Source organism: Pan paniscus, chromosome 15 (genome assembly GCF_029289425.2).
Source record: "Pan paniscus chromosome 15, NHGRI_mPanPan1-v2.0_pri, whole genome shotgun sequence".
In the NCBI taxonomy this organism is placed as follows: Eukaryota; Metazoa; Chordata; class Mammalia; order Primates; family Hominidae; genus Pan; species Pan paniscus.
The window spans coordinates 92,843,658-92,868,267 of NC_073264.2; the positions used below are offsets into that span (position 1 = coordinate 92,843,658).

The 24,610-nt window shown below is 37.8% G+C and overlaps 1 protein-coding gene and 1 non-coding gene across 3 annotated transcripts in view; both read right to left on the reverse strand.

Annotated features, from left to right (window-relative positions):
• The window catches only part of CATSPERB (cation channel sperm associated auxiliary subunit beta), a 154,375-nt gene that overhangs the window by 116,746 nt on the left and 13,019 nt on the right, over positions 1 to 24,610 (reverse strand). For both annotated transcript variants that reach the window (XM_003832770.5, XM_055097951.1), the window contains exons 5-7: positions 24,490 to 24,550; positions 13,256 to 13,351; positions 9,675 to 9,824 (exon numbers count right to left, since the gene is read on the reverse strand). In XM_003832770.5, coding sequence (XP_003832818.2) covers positions 9,675 to 9,824; positions 13,256 to 13,351; positions 24,490 to 24,550 — 307 coding nt within the window. The remainder of the gene's footprint in view (positions 1 to 9,674; positions 9,825 to 13,255; positions 13,352 to 24,489; positions 24,551 to 24,610) is intronic.
• LOC112437130 (small nucleolar RNA U3) lies at positions 20,019 to 20,234 on the reverse strand. The gene has a single exon (XR_003025786.1). It is a non-coding gene; the product is annotated as a small nucleolar RNA U3 (small nucleolar RNA).

The following is a 24,610-nucleotide window of genomic DNA, read 5'->3' on the forward strand; positions in this document are numbered from 1 at the left end:
CAAAGGACATAACTACTGGGCTGGGGAGGAGGGGAGGCTAAGGAACCTTAGCAATCTAACGCATATACTTTATTTCCAAAAGAGGACATTTGTAGAACGAGTCATATTTTGAAGTGTGAGTTTTAACTCTCAGCTCTTTTCTGTTTAAGGAAAGCTGTAGAAGGAAGTGTTATTTATTATTGTATACTTTTTCCAGGAAGAGGAAAACTAAAGACAAACTTTGCCTTTCTGAGAATTAAGTTTAGTTTTACAGATAATGGTGGGAATTTTTTTTTTTTTTTTTTGACAGAGTCTCACTCCGTCACCCAGGCTGGGGTGCAGTGGCGCAATCTCCACTCACTGCAACCTTCGCCTCCCAGGTTCGAGCAATTCTCGTGCCTCATCCTCCTGAGTAGCTGGGATTACAGGTGTGCACCACCATGTCTGGCTAAATTTTAGTATTTTTGGTAGGGACAGGGTTTTGCCATGTTGGCTAGGCTGGTCTTGAACTCCTGATCTCAAGTGATTCGCCCACCTCAGCCTCCAAAAGTTCTGAAATTACAGGTGTGAGCCACCACCCAGCCTAACGGTGGGGTATTTTAAGTGGGAATAATTATAGATGTCCAGCATGCTATCACATGACCAGATTCTTGCAAAAAACCACTATTTAATGGAGACATAATAAAATAAACACTTTATGCTGGTTAATATTTACAGACTAAAATTAAGTTACAGGCTACTCTCTGTGACAAACTATCCCAGGGCTTACAGAAGCTGATGCAGACCATTGTGAAAAGTTTAGCTTTTATTCTATTGGTAAAGGGAAGCCACAGGAGTGTTGGAAGCAGGGAAGTGATGTGATCTGGTTTATACTTGAGAACATCACTCTGGTGGGTGTATGGAGGCTGATTTGTATTGGCACAAGAATGGAAATAGAGAGACCACTTAAGAGGCTAATTAGCCTAATAAAAAATGTTGACTTGACCTAAGATTTTAGCAGAGAAGTGAGGTGGTCACATTGGCGATGGACCCTGGAGACAGCACAATCGGGGAATGTTGTGAGGGTAAGAGCAGTCAAGAATGTGTCCTAGATTTCAGTTCTGACCAATTTAATACTAATTGGGATGAGAAATACTGGAGAGAAACAGATTTTTTGAGGGAGATGGATCAAGAGTTCTGGATCAGACTTGCTGTATTTGAGATGCTTATTAGCCATCAAGAAGAAATGCATAATAGACAACTGAAGAGAGGAGTGGTTTTGTTTCAAAGGAGGGGTCAGCAGCAGCAATATAGATTTGGGAATCATCAGCCTGAAGATGGCATTACTGCCATCAGACTGGATTAAGTCTTCCAGAGGGAGAATGTGGTAACTTAAGGAAGGACAGTCAAAAACAAAGCCCTAGGTTTGCATTTAGGGGTCACACCAAAAAGGAGCCCTCCTAGAAAACTGAAGAGTGACCAATGAGAAAATATAAAGAACTTGAAAGTGGTATCAAGAAAGCTAAAAGAAGAAAGTGTTTTGAGCAGAGACTGGTCGACCCTGTTAAATGCTGCTGGAAAGGAAAGTAGAATGGGCATAAAAGACTGGCTGTTGGAATTGGCAATATGGAAACTGTGAGTGGCCTTGAGAAGAAATGTTTTAGTACGGTGATGGAAACCAGAGTCTGATTTGTAGTGGAAAGAAGATAAAATGGGAGGTGGAAAAACAGCATCATCTGCATTAAATTCTGACCTTAAATATTTTTTTTGAAAGGGAACAGAGAAGTGGAGATGGAAGTAAAGTGAGATAAACGAAGGTTTTGTTTAAGATGGGGGATATTAGGGTATGTCTCTATCCTAACGGATACAATCCAGTGAGGAGGAAGAGTATGATGATGTTGGAGAGAAAGATGAGAATTGCACAACAGATGTAAGAGCAAGGTTGTTCAGATGGCTGCAAGGAATGGGATCCAGAACACAAGGGCTGAGGGGTAGCCTTTGATTGCAGCAGAGACATTTCTTACAGTGCAACAGGCAGTAAAGGCAAAGCATACAAATGCAGGTATGATGGCAGATTTCCAGTTGCAACAGTGGAGTTTCTATAATCAATCTTTATTTTCTCTGAAGTATTATATAAAGGCACAGCCAAGAGTAAGAGGGGAAGAGTATTTGAGGAGTGGAAAGAAGTGTGATAAATTTTGCAGAGTGGGAAAACAAATATACAAGGGAAGGGTGATAGGATTTATAGGCAGTACTCTTTATAGGGAGTACTGAGTGCCCACTTAAGATTCATGATCATGAATTTAGAGTGAGACTGGTCAGTGAAATGTCAAAATGAGACTAGCATGCAATTTTTCCCCAGCAATATTCTGCTCTTGCAGGGCAGGAGCAGAGATGGTTTTAGAGTTGGGGTTGGGCAGGCAAGGAGGAAAAAGAAGGGCAAGGGAGTTACAGAAGTATTTAAAAAGATGGGCTCTGAGAATTATGGTGAGAACAGAGGAAAATAAGGATGTTGGGTAGTGAAAAAAAGTGATAGTGAAAATGGATTAAGGTCTCAATGAGATCAAAGAAATGTTGGAGTGTGAGTACTAGAACAGACAAAGAATAAGAGGCAGTGGACAGAGTGTACGATGCAGATACTACGGATTGCAGAGCTAATGACATTAGAGATGACAAGGTCAAGAGTTTCATCATTTACATCTTTACTCCATCTTGAGTTAACTTTTGTATATGGAGAAAGGCAAGGATCCAGTTTCATTTTTCTTTTGTGTATGGCTAGCCAGCTACCCCAGCACCATTTATTGAATAGGGTCTTTTCCCTAATGCTTATTTTTGTTAACTTTGTTGAAGATCAGATGGTAGTAGGGGTGTGGCTTTATTTCTGGATCCTCTATTCTGTTCCATTGGTCTATGTGTCTGGTTTTGTACCAGTGCCATGCTGTTTTGGTTACTGCAGTCTTGTAGTATAGTTTGAAGTTGGGTAATGTGATACCTCAGGCTTTGTTCTTTTTGCTTAGGATTGCTTTGGTTATTTGGGCTCTTTTTTGTTCCATATGAATTTTAGACTAGTTTTTTCTAATTCTGTGAAAAATAACATTGGTAGCTTGATAGGAATAGTATTGAATCTGTAGATTGCTTGGGCAGTATGGCCATTTAGATGGTAATGATTCTTCCAATCCATGAGCATGGACTGTTTTTCCATTCGTTTGTATCATCTATGATTTATTTGAGCAGTGTTTTGTACTCCTCCTTGTAGAGATCTTTCACCTCCTTGGTTAGATGTATTCCTAGGGGTGTGTGTGTGGTGGGGGGTATTGTAAATGGGATTGTGCTCTCGATTTGGCTCTCAGCTTGAATGATTTTGGTGTATAGGAATGCTACTGATTTTTCTACATTGATTTTTGTATCTTGAAACTTTACTGAAATTGTTTACCAGTTCTAGGAGCTTTTTGTTAGAGTCTTTAGGGGTTTCTAGGTATAAAATCATATTGTCGGCAAAGAGAGAGAGTTTGACTTCTTCTGTTGGATGCCTCCTTCTCCTATTTGGATGCATTTTGTTTCTTCCTGTTGCCTGATTGCTCTGGCTAGGACTTCCAGTACTGTGTTGAATAGAAGAGGTGAGAGTGAGCATCCTTGTCTTGTTCTGGTTCCCAAGGGAAATGCTTCCAGCTTTGGCCAGTTCAGTATAATGTTATCTGTGTGTTTGTCATAGATGTCTCCTATTATTTTGAGGTATGTTCCTTCAATGTCTTGTTGGTTGAGAGTTTTTAACATGAAGGGAAGTTAGGTTTTATCAAAGTTTTTTCCACATCTATTGAGATCATTATATAGCTTTTGCTTTTAGTTCTATTTATATGGTAAATCACATTTTTATGTTATTTAAAAAATATCAATAGCTTTTGGGGTACAAGTAGTTTTTTGTTACATGGATGAATTATGTAGCTGTGAATTCTGAGATTTTAGTGCAGCCATCACCCAAGTAGTGTACATTGTACCTAATGTGTGGTTTTTTTTTATCCCTAGCTCCCTCCCAACCTCCTCCTTCTGAGTCTCCAAAGTCCATTACATCACTCTGTATGCCTTTGCTTGCTCATAGCTTAGCTCCCACTTATAAGTGAGAACATATGGTTTTTGGTTTTCCAATCCTGTGTTACTTCACTTAGAATAATGGCCTCCAGCTCCATCTAAGTTGCTGCAAAAGACATTGTTTCATTCCTTTTTATGGCTTAGTAGTATTCCATGGTATATGTATGCCACACTTTCTTTATCTGTTCATTAGTTGATGGGCACTTAGGTTTGTTCCACATCTTTGCAATTGTGAATTGTGCTGCTATAAACATATGTGTGCAAGTGTCTTTTTCATATAATGACTTCTTTTCCTTGGGTAGATACCCAGCAGTGGGATTGCTGGATCAAATGGTAGATCTACTTGTAGTTCTTTAAGGAATCTCCACACTGTTTTTCATAGAGGCTGTACTAATTTACATTCCCACCAGCAGTGTATAAGCATTCCCTTTCCTCCACATCCATACTGCCCAAAACAATCTATAGATTCAATGCAATTCCCATCAAAATAACATCATTTTTCACAGAATTAGAAAAAAAATCCTAAAATTCATATGAAACCAAAAAAGAGTCCAAATAGCTAAAGTATTCCTAAGCAGAAAGAATAACATTTCTTGATTTGCATATGTTGAACCAATTTTGCATCCCAGGAATGAAGCCTACTTGATCGTGATGAATTAACTTTTTTTTTTTTTTTTAGATGGAGTTTTGCTCTTGTCACCCAGGCTGGAATGCAATGGCATGGTCTCGGCTCACTGCAACCTCTGCCTCCTGGGTTCAAGAGATTCTCCTGCCTCAGCCTCCCGAGTAGCTGGGATTACAGGCACCCACTACCACGCCCTACTAATTTTTGTATTTTAGTAGAGACAGGATTTCACCATGTTGGCCAGGCTGCTCTTGAACTCCTGACCTCAGGTGATTTGCCCACCTCAGCCTCCCAAAGTCCTGGGATTACAGGCGTGAGTCACCGTGCCCAGCCTTGAATTAACTTTTTATTTTTACTTTTTAATTTTATTTATTTATTTATTTATTTTAATAATATTCATTTATTTATTTTATTATACTTTAAGTTCTGGTATACATGTGCAGAACATGCAGGTTTGTTGCATAGGTGTACATGTGCCATGGTGGTTTGCTGCACCCATCAACCCATCATTTACATTAGATATTTCTCCTAATGCTATCCCTCCTCTTGTCCCCCACCCCTCGACAGGCCCAGTGTGTGATGTTCCCCTCCCTGTGTCCATATGTTCTCATTGTTCAACTCCCACTTATGACTGAGAACATGCGGTGTTTGGTTTTCTGTTCCTGTGTTAGTTTGCTGAGAATGATGGTTTCCAGCTTCATCCATGTACCTGCAAAAGACATGAACCCATTCTTTTTTTTATGACTGCACAGTAATACGCTGCTGGATTCTTTTTGCTAATATTTTGCCAAGAATTTTTCTGTCTATGTTCATCAAAATATTGGCTTCCAGTTTTCTTTTTTTTGTTGTGTCTTTGCCGATTTTGGTATCAGGGTGATGCTGGCTTCACAGAATGAGTTAGGGAGGAGATCCTGCTCCTCAATTTTTTGGGAATAGTTTCAGTAGGATTGGTGCCAGCTCTTCTTTGCATGTCTAGTAGAATTTGGCTGTGAATTCATCTGGTCCAGGGCTTTTTTTTGTTCATAGGTTGTAAAGACATGGAATCGACCTAAGTACCCATCAATGGTGGACTGGATAAAGACAATGTGGCACACCATGGAATACAATGCAGCTATAAAAAGAATGAAATAATGTCCTTTCCAGCAACATAGATGCAGCTGGAGGCCATTATCCTAAGCGAATTAACACAGGCAACAGAAAACCAAATACCATATGTTCTCACTTGTAGGTGGGAGCTACTCACAGACCTGAAGATGGCGACAATAGACACTGGGGAGTACTAGCTGGGGGAGGGAAGGGAGCAATGGTTGAAAAACTAACTATTGGGTGCTATGCTCACTATCTGGGTGGTGGGCTCATTCATATTCCAAACCTCAGCCTCACACAATATACCCATGTAACAAACCTGCACATGTACCTCCCCTCAAATCTAAAATAAAAGTTGAAATTATTAAATAAAAAATTTTAAGAAGAATATTGCCATAGGAGTAAGATAGGGGAAAGATCATTGGAGGACAGGAAGCCTTGAAGCTAGGTACTGCATGGATCATCCATATGGATGGTGAAGTCACCAAAAATAGTGACAAAAGTCAAGTGGAGAGGAAGGCAGGGACCCAGAGATTAAACTTGTAAATGAATGAATGTGAGCGGTAAGGAGGTCACCAAATGCTGGCAACCAAGAAAAGTTAGAGGGAGGTAAAGTCTGAGTTCAAAAAAGCTCCATGTTTCAAACAAGAGGACAGGAGTAGTGATTAAGCGGTAATCCTAAGGAGCAAAGACAACAACCCTCACCCTGGGTTTTGAAATATGTGATATGTGGGAGGGCTGAGGGGAAAGAATGTCATCTGCAGATGACGCGGTACTCTTTATGGAAAGAAAGTTAAGGGACCATTCAGAGAAAAAGTGAGTGATATGGGGGAATTTGTTAATGACAGGCCACAAATTCTAATGAAAGGATTTGGGTGGATAGAGCGGGATAAAAGTTTGAATCAAATTAGAGGACATTCAGAACAGTATGTGGGATAGGATAACCAGAAATGATCTGGGGAAGCTTATGTTCTGGTAACTGATGGGAGGCCTGATGGTTTATGTCTTAAGAATATCCTAGAGGAGGAAAGGGGGTAATAAGTCCAAACTGGAGTACGTGGGGCTGCTGCATAGCTGTTCCCACCATTAACTCCATGTGGTATGAAGGCCAGGAGGACAAACAAGGCCTCGCAAAGGAACTGCTAGTTGGGTGTGGTGGCGTGTACCTATAGTCCCAGCTATGTGGGAGGCTAAGGTAGGAGGATTGCTTGAGCCTAGGAGTTTGAGGCTGTAGTGAGCCATGATTGTGCCTCTGCATTCCAGCCTGGGCAACAGAGAGAGACCCTGTCTCAAAAAAAAAAAAAAAATTGCTGATTTAGGCAGTTGCAGCTTGATACTGTGAGAACTTCCTTTATTGCTTCAGCACAGTGGTGACCAGTTGGGGAAAAGGTGGTTTCACCTAAAGACCCTGTTGCTGAAGTTGTTTGTTTTCTTGAGAGGTTGAGGTGGCCTCATGAGTGTGATCCCAAGGAATTAAGACTGGTGCTTCTCTCCCATGACTTTCATTTGTAAGGCAGAATCAAGCATGAGGAGTTGAGAATGACCGCTCTCCTATGGCTCACAGAAGGAAGGTAGGTATTGGTGTTTGGATAAAGACCAGGAGGAGGAGGTCCTGGCTAGGACCTATTCACAGAACAACATAAGAAAAGGAGCCAAGTTTCTATCTGGATTGACATAGTGTAGCATATGACAGCAGAGAGTGGAAAAAGACACAATTATTAGGTTGGTGCAAAAATAATCGCGGTTTTTGCCATTAAAAGTAATTGCAAAAACCGCGATTACTTTTGCACCAACCTAGTAAAACTAAAGGAATTCAGCAGAAGCAGACTATAAGCCATTAGGAAGTCAAAGAGATTTGGGCAAGGTTATTTGTCTATCCCTATACTGATGCATACTGTTTTAATCTATTGCTTTATAATAAGTCATGCTAGGACAAATTTTTGTTTTGTTTTTTTTCTCTAAAATTATGTTTGTTATTCATGGTGTATCATTCTCCCATATGAATTTTGTGTTTGGCTTGCCAATTTCTACACCCTCCCTGACACAAAAAAGAAAACACACACACACACACACACAAACCAAAAACATTGTTATAATTTTTCTTGGAATCATATTGAATTGATAAATTTGTAATACATTTTATTTGTAATAAATTTATTTATAAAATAAATCTTTATAATACCAGAACTTCCTGCTTATAAACATGAAATCTCTTATTTATTTTGGTCTTTTTTTATGACCTTCATTAGTTTTATAATTTCTACACAATAGGCCTTGCAACTCCTTTTTTTATTCCTGGGTACTTTTTGGGATTTCTTACCTTAATAGTATTTTTTAAATTATAATCTTTAATTAGTCCTTGGTGGAGTGATTTTTATACATTGTTATTCTATCTCACAGCCTTCTAGCATACCCATATTTGTTCTGAGTTTTTCTACAGATCTTTTTGGATTTTTTTGTAGGTATACATATTATCTACGAGTAATAAAATTTTGTTTCTTATTTTTTAAGTTTTAAATTTATTTTCCTTTATATTCACTGAATTTGGGGTCTAGGAGGTCATCAATTAGCTAGGAACAATAATTAAAATAATACTATTAGTAGTTGAAATGTGTAATGACATTGTGATATTGTGATATAACGAGAAATACGTATTTGGTTTTCATCCCTGGCTCCTGATAGAGAACTCCTAAAACCTCCAGAATTTCCTGCATGATGGAGTGCTAGGAACATCCTTTGTTATAACATTCGGTCTTTGGCCCCAGTTCCTGATACAGAACCCCTAAACTCCTTGGAATTTCCTGGGTGATGGGATTGTCTTTTGTTCTAATGAAGCAACTCTTGACAGACTCCCAGATACCTTTAAGATGTGGGGTGGTCACCAGAAAAAGCAAGCCACGATTAGAAGCTTAGAGCCTTCAGCCCCACAGTGCATCTCCCAGGAAGTGGGGAGGGTGTGGAGACTGAATAAATAATTGATCATGCCTATGTGATAAAGCTTCTCCTTACAGTGCAGGTTTTGGAATGCTAAAACACATCTACATACCAGGGGTGTGGCGTGTCACAACTCCACGGGGACAGAAGCTCCTTTTCTTGGGAATCTTCTGGACCTTGCCCAACTGTTTACTGTATCCTTTGTTTTGACCTTTATAATAAACTGGCAAACCTAAATAAACATTCCCCTGAGTTCTGTGAGTTGTGCTAGCAAATTATTGAACTCAAGGAAGGATTTGTGGGACCTCCCCAAATTATAATTAGTTGATTAGAACTACAACCTGGGACTTGTGACCGGCATCCGAATTGGGGGACAGTCTTGTGGGACTGAGCCCTTAATCTGTTGTTGGCTGGAGGGGGGGTCTGTGCTAACTCCAGATAGCTAGTGCCAGAATTGTATTAAATCATAGGACACCTACTCGGTCATCCACAGAGAACTGGAGAATCACTCGGTGTGGAAAATCCATACATTTGGTATTACAGTGTTATGAAATGGATATAGAGAGAAACAGTTGTTTCTTTCCCTATATAGATGCTCTCAGATATTACAGTAGTAATGAAAAAAATGCAAACATAAACTAAGTAATGTGGTATTTCAAGAACAAAAATACCTATTTATACATGGCAGGAATAGCAGATAATCTCTGGGAGAAAGTAACATATTAATGGAGGGCATGGGATAAATGAAATTAGGAGACACACTAAAGTCACAATTAACATGGCAAAAAGTCACAGCAAGAAAACATACTTAGTATATCATACTTGCAAGTAGACAAGATACAGTATTGAAGAATAAATTTTTAGGTATTTTTAGGAAACAATTTTCCTTCCCTATGTCTATGCATTTATTTCTGCTGCCAGTTAAACATTACTGTTACAAAATATAAAAGGCCAACATCAACATTTAATGAAGCTGTAAACCTACCATCAACTATTGTATCCACAATGAAGCCTAGTAATGCCACATCATTGGCACAGGGGCATTTTGTCACTTTGAGATCTACCACATGTGGATATAATTTACTGATCTCGCTTTCTGGAATCACATCCCCAGGAGTCCACTGAAGAATCGGTTCTGTGGAAATCAAATTTGGGTGTTTAAGTTATGGGAGCACCCTTGAAAATGGATGCTACTTTCCTTTAAAGGTTTTAAAAGAACTATGTAAAGAAACTATTCTATAGTTCAAAAAAGGTGCATTACCTCACTCTGCATTGGTTAAAAATCAGTCAGTGACTATTTTCCAGGATATAAGGAGTAAAGTCTAATTCCCCTTGGTGGGGGGCTGGCAAGGTTACATTGCAGAAGAGCATGTGGAATGAGAGAGATTGCTTTGGCCACATTTGAAAAATACCATTTGCCACAGGATCTATCCCTAGAAATGGAATTGCTGGATCACAGAATACGCACATTTATAACTTCTGAGCCCACTCATTTACTTTTTGTTCTCTTCTCAATCCCACTGAAATAGCAGTAGATATATAAAAATGAGAATAAATCCAGAGTAGCAGTGGAGAACAGGGCAGTTATCATTAGTGGCCAAGAGACTTAGAGGGATTTCTGGAAGGTAGTTGAAAAATACTATTTGCCACAGGATCTATCTGTATAAATGGAATTGCTGGATCACAGAATAAATTTATAACTTCTGCTTCAAGAGCCCACTCATTTACTTTTTGTTCTCTTCCCAATCTCATTGAAACAACAGTAGGTAGATGAAAATGAGAATAAATCCAGAGTAGCAGTGGTGAACAGGGACAGTTATCATTAGGGGCCAAGAGACTTAGAAGGATTTCTGCAAGACAGAAGTTGGGAATGAGATGCAGAAGAAAAAGCAATCAGAGGTGAAGCATCTCCAATGCAGCACAGGCAGAATAGCAGCACTAGTGGTGAATAAGGTCTTTCACGTGGCAAACCAGGCCTTCCAGAATCTGACGAACTCTTGGTTCCTCAGCTTTACTTCTTGCCAGAACTGGCCTCCCATTACAGGCTCTAGTTTGTGGGGCTTTGAATATCTGTTTTTCTCACAACCCTATTTTTCAGTCCTCGATGTGAATGTCTCCCTCTTTGGGAAGCCTTCCATGACGCCCTAGAATGAGTGAGGCTCTCCTCCCAGGTGCTCCAATAGGACTCTGCACTCACTGTAACTAGAATAATCAGGGTACACTCTTCCTCACCAGACCAGGGTAGACAATGAGCCTTTTGAAAGAACGTCATCAGACAAGGCATCACAAATTTTAAAACTTAAAATATTACTTTTGGATATGCAAAGGATTGGAGCTAAAGTCGAATTTTCATGCATTAATAAAAGGGAGGGGTTTTTTTTCTTTTGGAAAAAAATGAGGAAAAAAAAAGAGTACAAAAAGTAAGCCAGGGCAATTTGAAAGACAACTGCTGTCTGAATTTCAAAAATAGTCAAAGGACTTTTAAAAGCAGAGATAACTAATAACCAGTTATTTAGCTATTTACATTCTCCTCTGTCTCCCCAACTTTCAATAAAATCTGCTACAAACCCAAAGACTTTATGTGATATTTTTTTCACTTTGTGCAAAGCAAGAAAACAAGCTAACTTTTCATCTGGGTTGACGTAGTGCAGAACAGGGACAGCCAAGAAGGGAAAGAGACGCAATCTCTGACTACACTAATTCACCAGGAAGTCACTCCAGAATTCAAAGAAATGTGGGGCAAAGCAGCTGACGTTGCAGGGTATAGTATGTGTTTGCAGACCATTCACACCCAGGTCAGGGAGATTTCAGCTTACCACTGGACATCACTGAGCTGACAATGCCCCCCTACTTATATACAAGTTCCTGAAGTCAGGTAGTATATCTTAAGCATTTTAAGAACAAGGAAGTAATTAAAAGTTTTGACTGCTACTAAGACGCTAAAAAGGGGACAGAAAAGTGACCAATATGATGGTCGCTGGTGACTGTGATTAGCAACGGTTTGAGTAGCGTGGAGGAGATGGAAACAAATGAGTGGTTTGGGGTGTGGATTGGATATGAGGAAATAGAGACAAGGTTTTACACTCTCTTTTGAGTTCAGTAGTGAATAAAGATTTCTAACTCTAGCTTTAACTCTTGATTCCTATTTCCCAGTGTCTGCTCCTCCTGTCTTCAGCATTTTGGTGAATGATAACATCCTCTACTTGAGTGCTTGAGTAAGAAATTCAGGCATCATCCTTGTTAATTCTGTTTTCCCCCATCTTAGTCCACCAAGAAGCCATAGCAGCTCTACTTTCAAAATGTATTCTGAAGGCTCTGCTCACCACCTCCACTGCTAATGCTACTGTCCATCTACTCCAGACCTTCTCAAGGGGACTATTGCAACAACTGCTACCAATTTCCTTTATTCCATTCTTGCTATCCTTCCTCAAGAGTTATTCTCTACATAGCAGCCAAAATGGTCTTTTCATTATAAAAGATAAATCAGAATTTATTAGTTCTCTGCTTAAAATACCCCAATGGCTTTAAGTTATAATTACAATAAAGTCCACACTTTTTACCAAGATTCCTGCCAGCTTCTCCAAACTCATGATCCACCACTCTGTCATTTACTATGCTTCAGCAACACTAGTCTCCTTTTAGTTCCTCAAACAGATCAATCTCATCTCCACATCTGGAGCTTTCAAAGATCTACCAATTTGTGAAGCTTTTTGCTGCAATTATACCTCAGTACATTCTAAACAAATTAAGTTAGCATTTCAGATCTTTTAAAAATTGATATAACAATTTTATATTGATATTTCAGTACTTAAAAAGTAGCATAGGATATCAAACTATCAGAGTCCCAAAGACAGTATTGCAATTACTATTGAATAATTAGTAACACTTGTTTGTTTGTTTTTTTTAATTTGGAAGCTACCTAAAAAACTACTTACTTTTTTGGAATAAGTAAATATAATCAACTTTATAAGCCATTGTTTATAATGACCCTCAATGTGGCCACAGTAAAATATGCACTTCCGTTTTTTTTTTTTTTTTTTTTTTTTTTTGAGACACAGTCTCACTCTGTTGCCCAGGCTGGAATACAATGGTGCAATCCTGACTCACTGCAACCTCTGCCTCCTGGGTTTAAGCGATTCTCCTGCCTCAGTCTCCCAAGTAGCTGGGACTACAGATGTGCATCACCACGCCTGGTTAACTTTTGTATTTTTTTTTAATTTAAGTAGAGATGGAGTTTCACCATGTTGGCCAGGCTGGTCTCAAACTCCTGGCCTCAAGTGACCTGCCCACCTCAGCCTCCCAAAGTGCTGAGATTACAGGCATGAGCCACCACACCCAGCCTGTATTTCCACATTTCTATAGCACTCTTTGCAGATCTTTGTTAATAATTTATCCACATGTATTTAATTCTTTATCCTATCAGATTGTGAGTGCCTCAAGGGTCATGATTATCTCATTTTGTTTTTAATCTCTAGGACCTTAGCACAGAATCTGGCATATAGCAGATGTCAAAGTTTGTTGAAAGAATATATGAATTCCATTTTACTTCTGTCTGTTGGCATTTACCTCGAATAACATCCAATAGAGTTCCTTCAGTAGCATAAATATTTAGTCCATGATGTAAAGTGATCCTTACTAACCATTCTTCTACAGCTGCAATATCTGTTTGAAAACAAAAGGCAAATAATCAACTATTTTTTCATATGTTGTGTTTGGTGAAATTTAAGGATATGTGAACATTACCAACAATGATAGCCTTTCCTTTTCCAACCATTTTGTTGGCATTTATATGTCAAATTTCATATGTTTTCCCTATAAACATTTTGCTCATAAAATAATGGAAAAAGAATTATGAAGTGATCTTAACACCATAGCAATGAATCTAGATACTAATATTTATGTCATAATTTTTCTCCTAGAGCTGTAGGGGCTTGATAAAAAGCAAATTGTGACTCTTCTTGTGAAGCAGACCATGATTAATTAAAATGTATCATATAAACCCTAAGGTGAACAACAAAAAAAGCTTTTAAGGTATAACTAATAAGCCAATAGTGGAGATAAAATGGAATCATAGAAAAGAATTAATATGAATGAAGACAGAAAAAGGGGAGAAAAGCAAAACAGAGAAGATTGAACAAATAGAAACAACCTGCAAGGTGGTAGATTTTAATATAACTATCCGTATCAACAATTACATTAAATGTAAGTGGTCTAAAATATCATCTAAAAGACTAGATTTGACAGATTAGGTGTAAAAATCAAGATTAAACTATATGTTATTTATAACAAACTTATTTTAAATGTAAAAGCATAAATAAGTTAAAAGTAAAAGAATGGATAGGGCCTGTGGAAGCCAAAAGCAGTAGCTTTAGCCTGGGAGCTGCTGAAGTGACTGTACCCACAGGCCAAGGCTGAGGTTGAAACTGAAACGGGGGTTCACTCAGGAAGAACACACCTGGTCCAAATGGTCTGGCTGCATAGGCCCTCATGTCCACCCAGGCATCTAGGCAGGTCTGTGCGCTGTCATGGCAAGGCTATGGCTACACTAGTGGCTACTAAATCAGCCAGTGCCCAAGTACATCAATTGCTATCTGTGCCTCTTGCTGTCACCACTCTCCATCAAGAAGTTCCTGGACTTTGGGAGAGATAATGGCTACAGAGAACATCATATATGATTTCACAAAAGGAGATTCCCATGCTACTGGCTAACACAGTGAATGAAGCCAATTTTCTGCTGGGTAAGTGGTTTAACAGGCCTTCAGTGGGATTGGTTCAAAGTTGGTATATGCAGAACTTTCTTGAAGTTTTAGAATATAAAAATAAGGGCTAGTCACGGTGGCTCATGCCTGTAATCCCAGCACTTTGGGAGGCCGAGGTGGGCGGATCATGAGGTCAGGAGATCGAGACCATCCTGGCTATCATGGTGAAGCCCCGTCTCTACTAAAAATACCAAAAAAAAAAAAAAAAAAAAAATTAGCCAGGCGTGGTGGCAGGCATCTGTAGTCCCAGCTACTTGGGAGGCTGAGGCAGGAGAATGGCGTGAACCCGGGAGGTGGAGCTTTCAGTGAGCCGAGTGAGCCACTGCACTCCAGCCTGGGCAACAGAGTGAGACTCCGTCTCAAAAAAAAAAAAAAAAAAGAATATAAAAATAAGAGCCCTGAAGATCCACAGGTCTTAGATAACTTTCAATAAGTACTGATGAAAGCCAGAAAAATGTGGTTTCTATAGTGGTACATGGAGTGATTGAACATAAGAAAAATTATGTGTTTGAGTCTTTTATTCGCAGTACAGCCAGTATCTTCCAGAATGGTTTTATCCCAACTCCATTTCTTCCCACATGCTTATTAACTAGCATGCACTTCTGTTTGATGGTGACACTATCCCTGCTCATTCTAAACACAGAAGAAATATTGATCTCACCTGTAATGTGGCTGATATAGTGAACAATGTATATGAAATAGCCAAGAGGCTGTGTGAATAGTATTAGCTGGTAGCTCCAGAGGTGGAATTTGAAGAGTTCAATGCCAAAGCTCCAGACAAACCTATTCGAGTAGTTTATGTGCCGATATATCTGTTATACATGCAATTCAAGAACTCAACGAGAACAACAGTAGCACTCCATGAAGACAGAAAATAGAGATACTTGGCTGTTAAAACCTTTGTTATTTGGGTTAAAAAAAAAGATTTCTTCATTAAGTGACTGAGGTGGTGGTGTCTCACTTTGAAAATTTATCTTTTTTAAACTATATGTATTCAAATTCTAATAGACATAGCTGTAGCCTATAAGAGTTGTCCCTTTGGCTGGATTCAGTTAAAATTCACCATTTTTTTTCATCTGCATGCCATATATTTTTAAGGAGATCTAACACTATGTGATGGAATAAATGGGTATTGGTGCTGTCACTTATTTAAAGGCTGTTTTAAGTGAATCATTTGAGAGACTTCCAGTTTTTAAGACCTCTACTTGGCACTATTACAAAACTACACCTGATGATTGATGTGATACTAGCAGTAAACCCAGAGATGCTTCAAAATATAAGACTAAACAGGAAAAGGTCAGTACTGATAGAACTTTCTAGTCCTCTATGTGAAGAAAGATTGTCTTTTGTAAGTCAATCAGAGAGAACGCCTTTCTTCTACCAACTCTTGAGCATGGCACCATAACTACTCCAGTGGCTGAATGTTTATTTCCTCCATGCCAGCTGGATATTTTCATGGAGCCTTTCCTGTAGCCACTCTGGCTCTTCCATTAAACTAGTAACTTGAATAATTTTTTTACCATATCTTGCTATGGTGTGGTTAGTGACACAAAGAAAGAGCTTCTCTAGAGCTCTAGCATCCTCATAACCTCCACCTCATTATTGTAGAGTTGAGTGTCTACAGTCTCCACAGGATTCTGAACTTTCTTCCCATTCTGGACGTAGCATATACCCACTGTGACCAAATATAATGCTTGTCTCAAACCACTGATTAGGGGCTCAGGGTATGTGAAACTTAAAGACATCAGCTGAGTCCATCTGATAATTCAGTCCCAGGATCCTTCCTTCCTCATATGCATATCTCCTCCACTGTCTTAGACTTTTGTCTTCCTCCACCTGATTATATTTTCATCATGAGTTATGGGTACTTTTGTGTTAGAGCTTACTCACTGATGCACTGGTTTTATTTTATTTATTTATTTTTTGAGACAGAGTCTCTGTCTCCCAGGCTGGAGTGCAGTGGCGCCATCTCAGCTCACTGCAACCCCCACTTCCTGGGTTCAAGTGATCCTCCTGCCTCAGCCTCCCAAGTAGCTGGGATTACAGGCATGTGCCACCACACCCAGCTAATTTTTGTATTTTTAGTAGAGACAGGTTTTCACCATATTGGCCAGGCTGGTCTTGAACTCCTGACTTCAAGTGATCTGCCTGCCTTGACTTCCCAAAGTATTGGGATTACAGGCATGAGCCACTGCACCTGGCTGGTTTTAAGATTCATTTGTGTACTTCCATTCTGTTGATGAAAGTGTTCCAAAAGTTGTTTTGAATAAAAGGTGAAAGGATGAAAAAATATGACACTAATCAAAAGAAAGCTGTAGCAGCCATATCAATATCTGACAAAGGAGAGTTCAGATCAATGCAATATCAGAAATAAAGGGGGACAATACATATGACAAAGGCATGATAACCCTAAGTGTAGACATGCTTAACAACACAGCTTCAAAATACGTAAATCAAAAGTTATGTCAAGAGTACATGGGGCATTTACTAAATAAGCCATAAAACACATTTTAATAAATTAAATTGCTATCACATGAAATATGCCCTCTAAACATAATGGAATAAGCTAGAAAAATCAATAACAGAAAGACATCTGAAAAATTCCCCAATATTTGAACATTTTACAACACACTTCTAAAAAACCATGTTATCAAAGAGAAAGTGCTGTGGGGAATTAGAAAATATTTTTAATTGAAAGAAAAGGAAAACACAACATCACAATTTATTGGATGCAGATAAAGCAATGCTTAGAGAGAAATATATAGCAGTAAAATACTTGCATTAGAAAAAAGAAATCTCAAATCAATTACAGTAAGTTCTCACTTATAATCATCAATATGTTCTTGGAAACTAGGACTTTAGGCAAAACAATGTATAATAGAAACCAATTTCACCATAGGCAAATTGATATAAACAAGAGTTAAGTTTCTATGGCATATATCTGGTCACAAAAACATCACCAAACTTCTAAATAAAGACCCCAAATTCTTCTAATATTAAATATTAAAATAAATGTGAGCTATGCATAGATTTTAAAAAGATTAATAAAAACAAGTAAGATAATTACTTACCCAATTTTTGGTGAATCAGTAAGTAATGGTAGTCATAGCGGTGGTGGATTAAATAAAGGAATAAATGTTTGCAAAGCAAAAACTGTAAGGAGCATCCTCTACCACATGCAGTTATAAAACAATAACAAACATGGCAGGCTAACTGAGGGCTTTTGTATTGCATTGTTTACTGTCATGCATTTGTTTGTATGATTATCGTATACTTAATAAATTTTTACTTTATAATAATTTGTAAGTATTCATTCATTCATTTTGTAGCCTGCTTATTTCAGTTCAGAATCAGGGGAGCCTACTCCAGCAGCTCAGGAACAAGGCGGGAACCAACCCAAGATTGAACGCCATTTCTTCACAAGGTGCACTTACACACACACCCAAGCTCAGTCATACGGGGACAATTTAGACACACCAATTAACCCAACATGCACATCTTTGGCTGTGCTAGGAAACTAGAGTACTCAGAGAAAACCTACGCAGACATGGGGAGAACACGAGCACTCCACACAGACAGTGGCCCTGGCCAGGAATTGACTTTTCTTCCTTATCAATATTATAATGAAATGATGTTGAATGAAATGATGTTGAATGAAATGAGGTTATTCGAGGATCTGCTGTATATGAAGCAGGCTTTGGAAGATAGTAAAGAGTTTGTAAAGGGTCAGATAGTAAATATTTGGGACTTTGTATGTTATATGATATCTGTTACACCACTTCAACTATACCACTGTAGCATAAAAGCAGCCATAGAAGACACATAAATAAATGAGCATGATTGTGTTCCAATAAAATTTTATTTACAAAAATAGGCAGTAGGCAGGATCAGGGGTCAGTACTTTGCTGACCCCTGATCTAAAGATTCCCAACTTAACAAACTAGGAAAAAAAAAAAGAAGCAAATTAAACCCAGTGCAAGTAGAAGGATAAGATAAAGAGTGACAACTGATGAAATTAGGAACAGAAAAACAATATACACAATTAATGAAATCAAAAGATGTCTCTTTGAAACATAAAAACCGATGAACCCCTGCAAGACTAATAATTTAAAAAATACAAATAACTCATGTTAGAGATAAAATAGGGAACACCACTACAGACACTATAGATATTCTAAGGATAAGAAGGGAATATCACAAACAACTCCGTGTCCGTAGATTCAACAACTTAGATGAAATGGACGCTTTCTTTGAAAGACAAACTGTCAAAGCTCACTTAAAGAGAAACAGAAAACTTGAATATTCGTAAATCTATTAAGGGATAATGAATGTGTATTTAAAATCCTTTCACAAAGAAAACTCCAAGCCCAGATACCTTCACTGGTTAATCTCACAAAACATTTAATGAAAGGGTGACACCAATTCTATAAAAACTCATCCACAATATAGAAAAGCAGGGAACTCATCCCAACTCATTTTATAATGACAACCTTACTCAGATACTAGAATGAAATAAAGACATTCCAAGAAAAGAAAATAAATCTCCATACTGATAACCTAGGAAACCTACTAGCCAAATGAATTCAGGAATATATAAATAAGATAATACATCATGACCAAGTGTTGTTTGTCCTAGGATTCCAAGACTGGTTCAAAATTCAAAAAGGAATCAATGTAATTTATCATATCAACAGATAATTGTAAGCAAATCCTTATAATCATCTCAATAGATGCAAAAAATCATTTAACAAGATTTGACACCAATAATAAAAACTTGGCAAACTTGTAATGAAGGAAATTTCTTCAACCTGATGAAGGGCGCCTATGTAAAACATGAATGTTTTTTCCCTAAAACTGGAAACAAGGCAAGGATGTCCTCTCTTACTATTCCTTTCATACTGGAATCATACTAGAGGTCCTACCAGTACAATAAGGCAAAAACAAAAAAAAAGAAAGAAAGAAAAAAAGAAAGAAAATGAATACATACTGGAAGAGAAGAAATAAAATTATCTCCATTCCTAAATGAGTGATTATCCATGTAGAAAATCCTAAAGAATATATTAAAAGCTATTAGAACCAATAAGTGAATTTAACAAGATTGCAGGATACAAGATCAATAAACAGAACTCAATCATTCTTCTACATATGAACAACGAACAATTGGAAATCAAAATATTAAAAAGTACCACTTACAATAACACTCCAAACCATAAACTACTTTTTTTTTTTTTTTGAGATAGAGTCTTGCTCTGTCACCTAGTCTGGAGTGCAATGGTGTAATCCTGACTCACTGCAACCTCTGCCTCCTGGGTTCAAGCAATTCTCCTGCCTCAGCCTCTCGAGTAGTTGAGATTACAGGTGCCCTCCAATGCGCCCGGCTAATTTTTGTATTTTTAGTAGAGATGGGGTTTTGCCACGTTGGCCAGGCTGGTTTCAAACTCCTGACCTCAGGTGATCTACCCGCCTCGGCCTCCCAAAGTGCTGGGATTACAGGCCTGAGCCACTGTGCCTGGCCCAAAACCATGAACTACTTAGGTATAACTTAAAAAACAAAAACCAACAAAATAGAAACCACTCAAACTGCATTCTCTCCCTCTTCCTCTACCACAGGAAGAGAAGAATGATCATCAATGGCAAATGGCAGTTGCGGCCAACCAACACCAGGAGCCAGCTTCGCGCTTAGGAGAGAATACTGAGCCTTTTCCTTGTGGTTTCCAGTGCTCTACACATTCACAGAAGCTTCTCTAGTAACAAACTATAGAGATGATCGCTGAAAGTATAATTTTGGTATACTTTTTTGTTTTTATGTGCAAGTTCTCTAAGCTGAAAGCCACAAAACCTGGATGAAATAAATTTTTAAAAAGATGTAAACAAATGGAGAGATATAGTGTCTTCATGGTTTGGAAGACTCATTATTTTTAAGATATTGACTCTCCCAGCAAGGCATGGTGGTTCATGCCTGTAATCCCAGCACTTTGGGAGGCCGAGGTGGGTGGATCACCTGAGGTTAGGACTTTGAGACCAGCCTGGCCAACATGGCAAAACCCCGTCTCTACTGAAAATACAAAAAAATTAGCCAGGCGCCTGTAATCCCAGCTACTGGGGAGCCTGAGGCAGGAGAATCACTTGAACTCGGGAGGCGGAGGTTGCGGTGAGCCAAAATCATGCCAATGCACTCCAGCCTGGGCAATAAGAGTGAGACTCCATCTCAAAAAAAAAAAAAAAAAAAAAAAAGATATTATTGACTTTCCCTAAACTGATCTATAGATTCAATGCAATACAAAATTAAAAATCACTGCAGGATTTTTGTAGAAGTAAACAAGTTGATTCTAAAATTTACATAGAAAGGCAAAAGAACTATAATAACCAAAACAATTTTGAAAAAGAAGATCAACATTGAAGGACTAACATTGCTTACAAGACCTATTATAAAGCTAAAATAATCAAGACAGTATAGTATTGGTGAAAGGATACAGTCCAGAAATAGCAATTCAATGGAGATAAAAAGTTTTTACAATGGTACTGGAATAATTGGGTATCCATATTCCAAAAAATTAACATTGGCCCATATAACTTACAAAAATCAACTCAAAATAAATCATAAACCTAAATACACAAGCTAGAAGTGTAAACTTCTAGAAGAAAATATAGGAGAATATCTTTGTGAACTTAGGCAAAGATTTCTTAGCTGTGATATCAAAAGTACCATCCGTAAAATAAAAAGCTGATAAATTAGCCTTCAGCAAAATTGAAAACTCTGATCTTCAAGAGATACTCTTAAGAGATGAAAAGACAACCCCAGACTGGGAGAAAATATCCGCAAATCATATGTGGTAACACCCATATCCAGAATATATAATAAACTTGTAAAACATTCGAACAGATACTAAGCCAAATGGCAAATAAGCACAAAAAAAGATGCTCAATGTCATTAGTTGTTAGAAAAATGCAAATTAAAACCACAATTAGTCTGGGCACGGTGGCTCACACCTGTAATCCCAGCACTTTGGGAGGCTGAGGCCAGTGGATCACCTGAGACCAGACTGCTCAACATGGCGAAACCCTGTTTCTACTAAAAATACAAAAAATTAGCCAGGCCTGGTGGTGCATATCTGTAATCCTGGCTATTCAGGAGGCTGAGGCAGGAGAATCACTTGAACCCAGGAGGCAGAGGTTGCAGTGAGCTGAGATTGCGCCACTGCACTCCAGCCTGGGCAACAGAGCAGATTTCGTCTCAAAAAAACCCAAACAAACAAACAAACAAACAAAAAACCACACAATTAAATGCCACTACACTTTTTTTTAGAATGGCTAAAAATTTAAAAAATATGTCTATACATACTTATATGCATACATATTTACAAGCATACACACACACACACACACACATACACTAAGTTCTGGCCTGGATGCAGATCACCTGGTGGTCAGAATGCAAAATGATAAAGCCACTTTGGGAAATCGTTTGACAGTTTTTCTTATAAAGTTAAGCTTACACTTGCCATACAACACAGTAATCCTACTACTTGGTATTAGCTAAATGCAACAAAAATTTATGTTCACACAAAAACCTGTATGAGATTGCTTGCAGTAACTTTATTCATAATTGTCAAAAACTAGAAAAACCCAAATGCCCTTCAACAAAATTAACTATCCACACCAAAAAACACTACCCAACAAGAACACTAGAGAGACTATAACATAGACAAATCTCCAATGAATTAGCTAAGTGAAAGAAGCCAGACTCAAAGGCTGTATATGTTATGATTCCATTTATATGACCCTGGAATAGACAAAACAACAGGAACAGAGAACAGAACAGTGGTTGCCAGGGACTGGGAGATGGAGAGGGGTTGATTATGGGCGGAGTGATTTTATTGCCTGATGGAACTGTTCTATGTCTTGACTGCAGTGCTCACGGTTGTATACATTTGTCAAAACCCATAGAACTGGACACCAAAAAGGATGTTTCATAGAATGCAAATTATACCTTATTTTAAAATGAAAAAAAGGGGCAAATTATGTAGTGTAAATCAAGGAGGGGCTGTTTACTTTCAACAATTATATGTAATTCACACTTCAAACTGCTTTCACCACCTAGTCATCTCTAAATTTCCATACAACTCCATAGGCCTCAGTTAAATCATCTGAAAATGAAGATAGTAATAGTATCTACCACATAGTTAGGAATAAATGAAATAACATAGATAGAGTGTTTAGAGCAGTGCTGACATATAATAAGAATTCAATAAATGCTGCCTGCTATTTCTACTGCCACTACAATGACTATTTTACTACCTTTGTTGTTGATGCTGCCTAACCTACTTTTCCCAAGATTTTACATACACTCAAATATATTCCCAAGATTTTACATATACTCATAATACTCATATTCATGCCATAGCAGTAAATAAAGTATGATTAAAGAGGAAAAAGTGAATGAATAAATATGATCTCCTTACCTCTGAACATTTTTCCCCTGATTTTTAGCATATTACTATCTACATAAACCATCCCCTCCTATTACAGTACTAGCACAAAGATATTTCTTTTTACTCAGTCCAGGGAGTTGTATCAGGAGAGGAAGAGCTAATTCGGTCTTTTTCTAAAATCCTTAAGTTCTCATATCATCTTTGTTCCTGTCTGGGTGACTTTAGAATCAATGCTTTTCTAAAATTAAAGTTTGTAAATAAAGAGTAGAAGTAAAAATAACATGTGATCTTCACTTCTTCAATGGTCAAATGAATGTCAATATTATGCAAAGCTTCTGGAATAACATTCCATCATTATATTAATAAGAGGCTACATCGAAAATAACTACAGTTTTCAAGATAAATTCCTTTAAAAATCACAGATAGCTCCAATAAGAAAATTAATTTGAAAAAAGTTGAATAAAGGGTAAAGAGAGTGACACAATCTATGCCAGATGTTATGGCACTGGTGCATCTATTGCAGACTTTTATCTTTGACACTTTTTTTATCTATAGAATCTTCTCCATCATCTCTAACTTACCCTCACCTTGCCTTGCCTTCATTCTATAAGACACAGTTTGGAATGTCCTTTACTCCAATACTAAGAGGGGTTGGCCTGTATGATTCCCCCATCCCACTCTCCCAATCCATATTTGCTTGGTGCACAGGTGGATGCTGGATCAACAATGGGTCAACTGAAGATACTGTCCTGGGAATTTGGAATTGGGCTGACCCATAAGAAAGATATATAAAATTCAACTGTAATGAGGCAACTTTAGAAAGCCTGTCTACAAAAAAAGAAAAATAAATATAGATTTACAGAAAATACAGATAAGACAGACAAACAGGGTGAAAGTATTCCCTCAGTTCTTGATGGTTTTCCATTTCTTATTTCTAATTCCTTCCTATAAGATGGCGCATTTTTGTCTTTGGGTTCCATGACTAAAATAAATTTCTTCTTTTTCCTTAAGTGAAGTCAAGTTGGTTTTGTTTAACACAGCTATCATATTATAACAACAAATCTTCCACCATTTTTAACCTCTGGGAATGTGTCTCATGCCTACAGATCTACTAGGTCAGTTCACTAGATCAATACTCACAGTTCCTGGAATTTGACTTTTCTCCTCTTTTCATCTAGGTATATACAGTAGCATATGATGCTACACTGCCACAAAATACTTAATAGATTCCATAATAAAATAACACATATTTATAGCTTATAACATATTAAAATTAATGATTCATCTTCAGTAAAATAAATTAGTACCCATATTAATACTACAATTTCCAAGTTCTAAGAAATGAGTTTATTTTAAATAAAGGATAACATAAATGTTGTATATGTCAAAACAATCTACCTATAATATGACTGTCAGGTAAAATACAGTATCCCAGTTAAATTTAAAATTCAGATAAACCACAGATAATTTTTAGTAAGTATGCCCCAAATACCACATGGGGGATTTACATGACATAACAAATCACTTTTAAGATAATAAATTCTTTTTGTTCTTTTTATTTGATAAATCCAGACCCAGAGGTAAAAGAATTAATTCAGATCACTCTTACCTGTGCTTTGTGTGATGTTTTCTCTAGGAATATCAACCAACCACAAAATCCGATCACTGAACTTGAATAAAGAAGACATCAGAAAACAATGTTTTACAACATGAATAACAACACATCACAT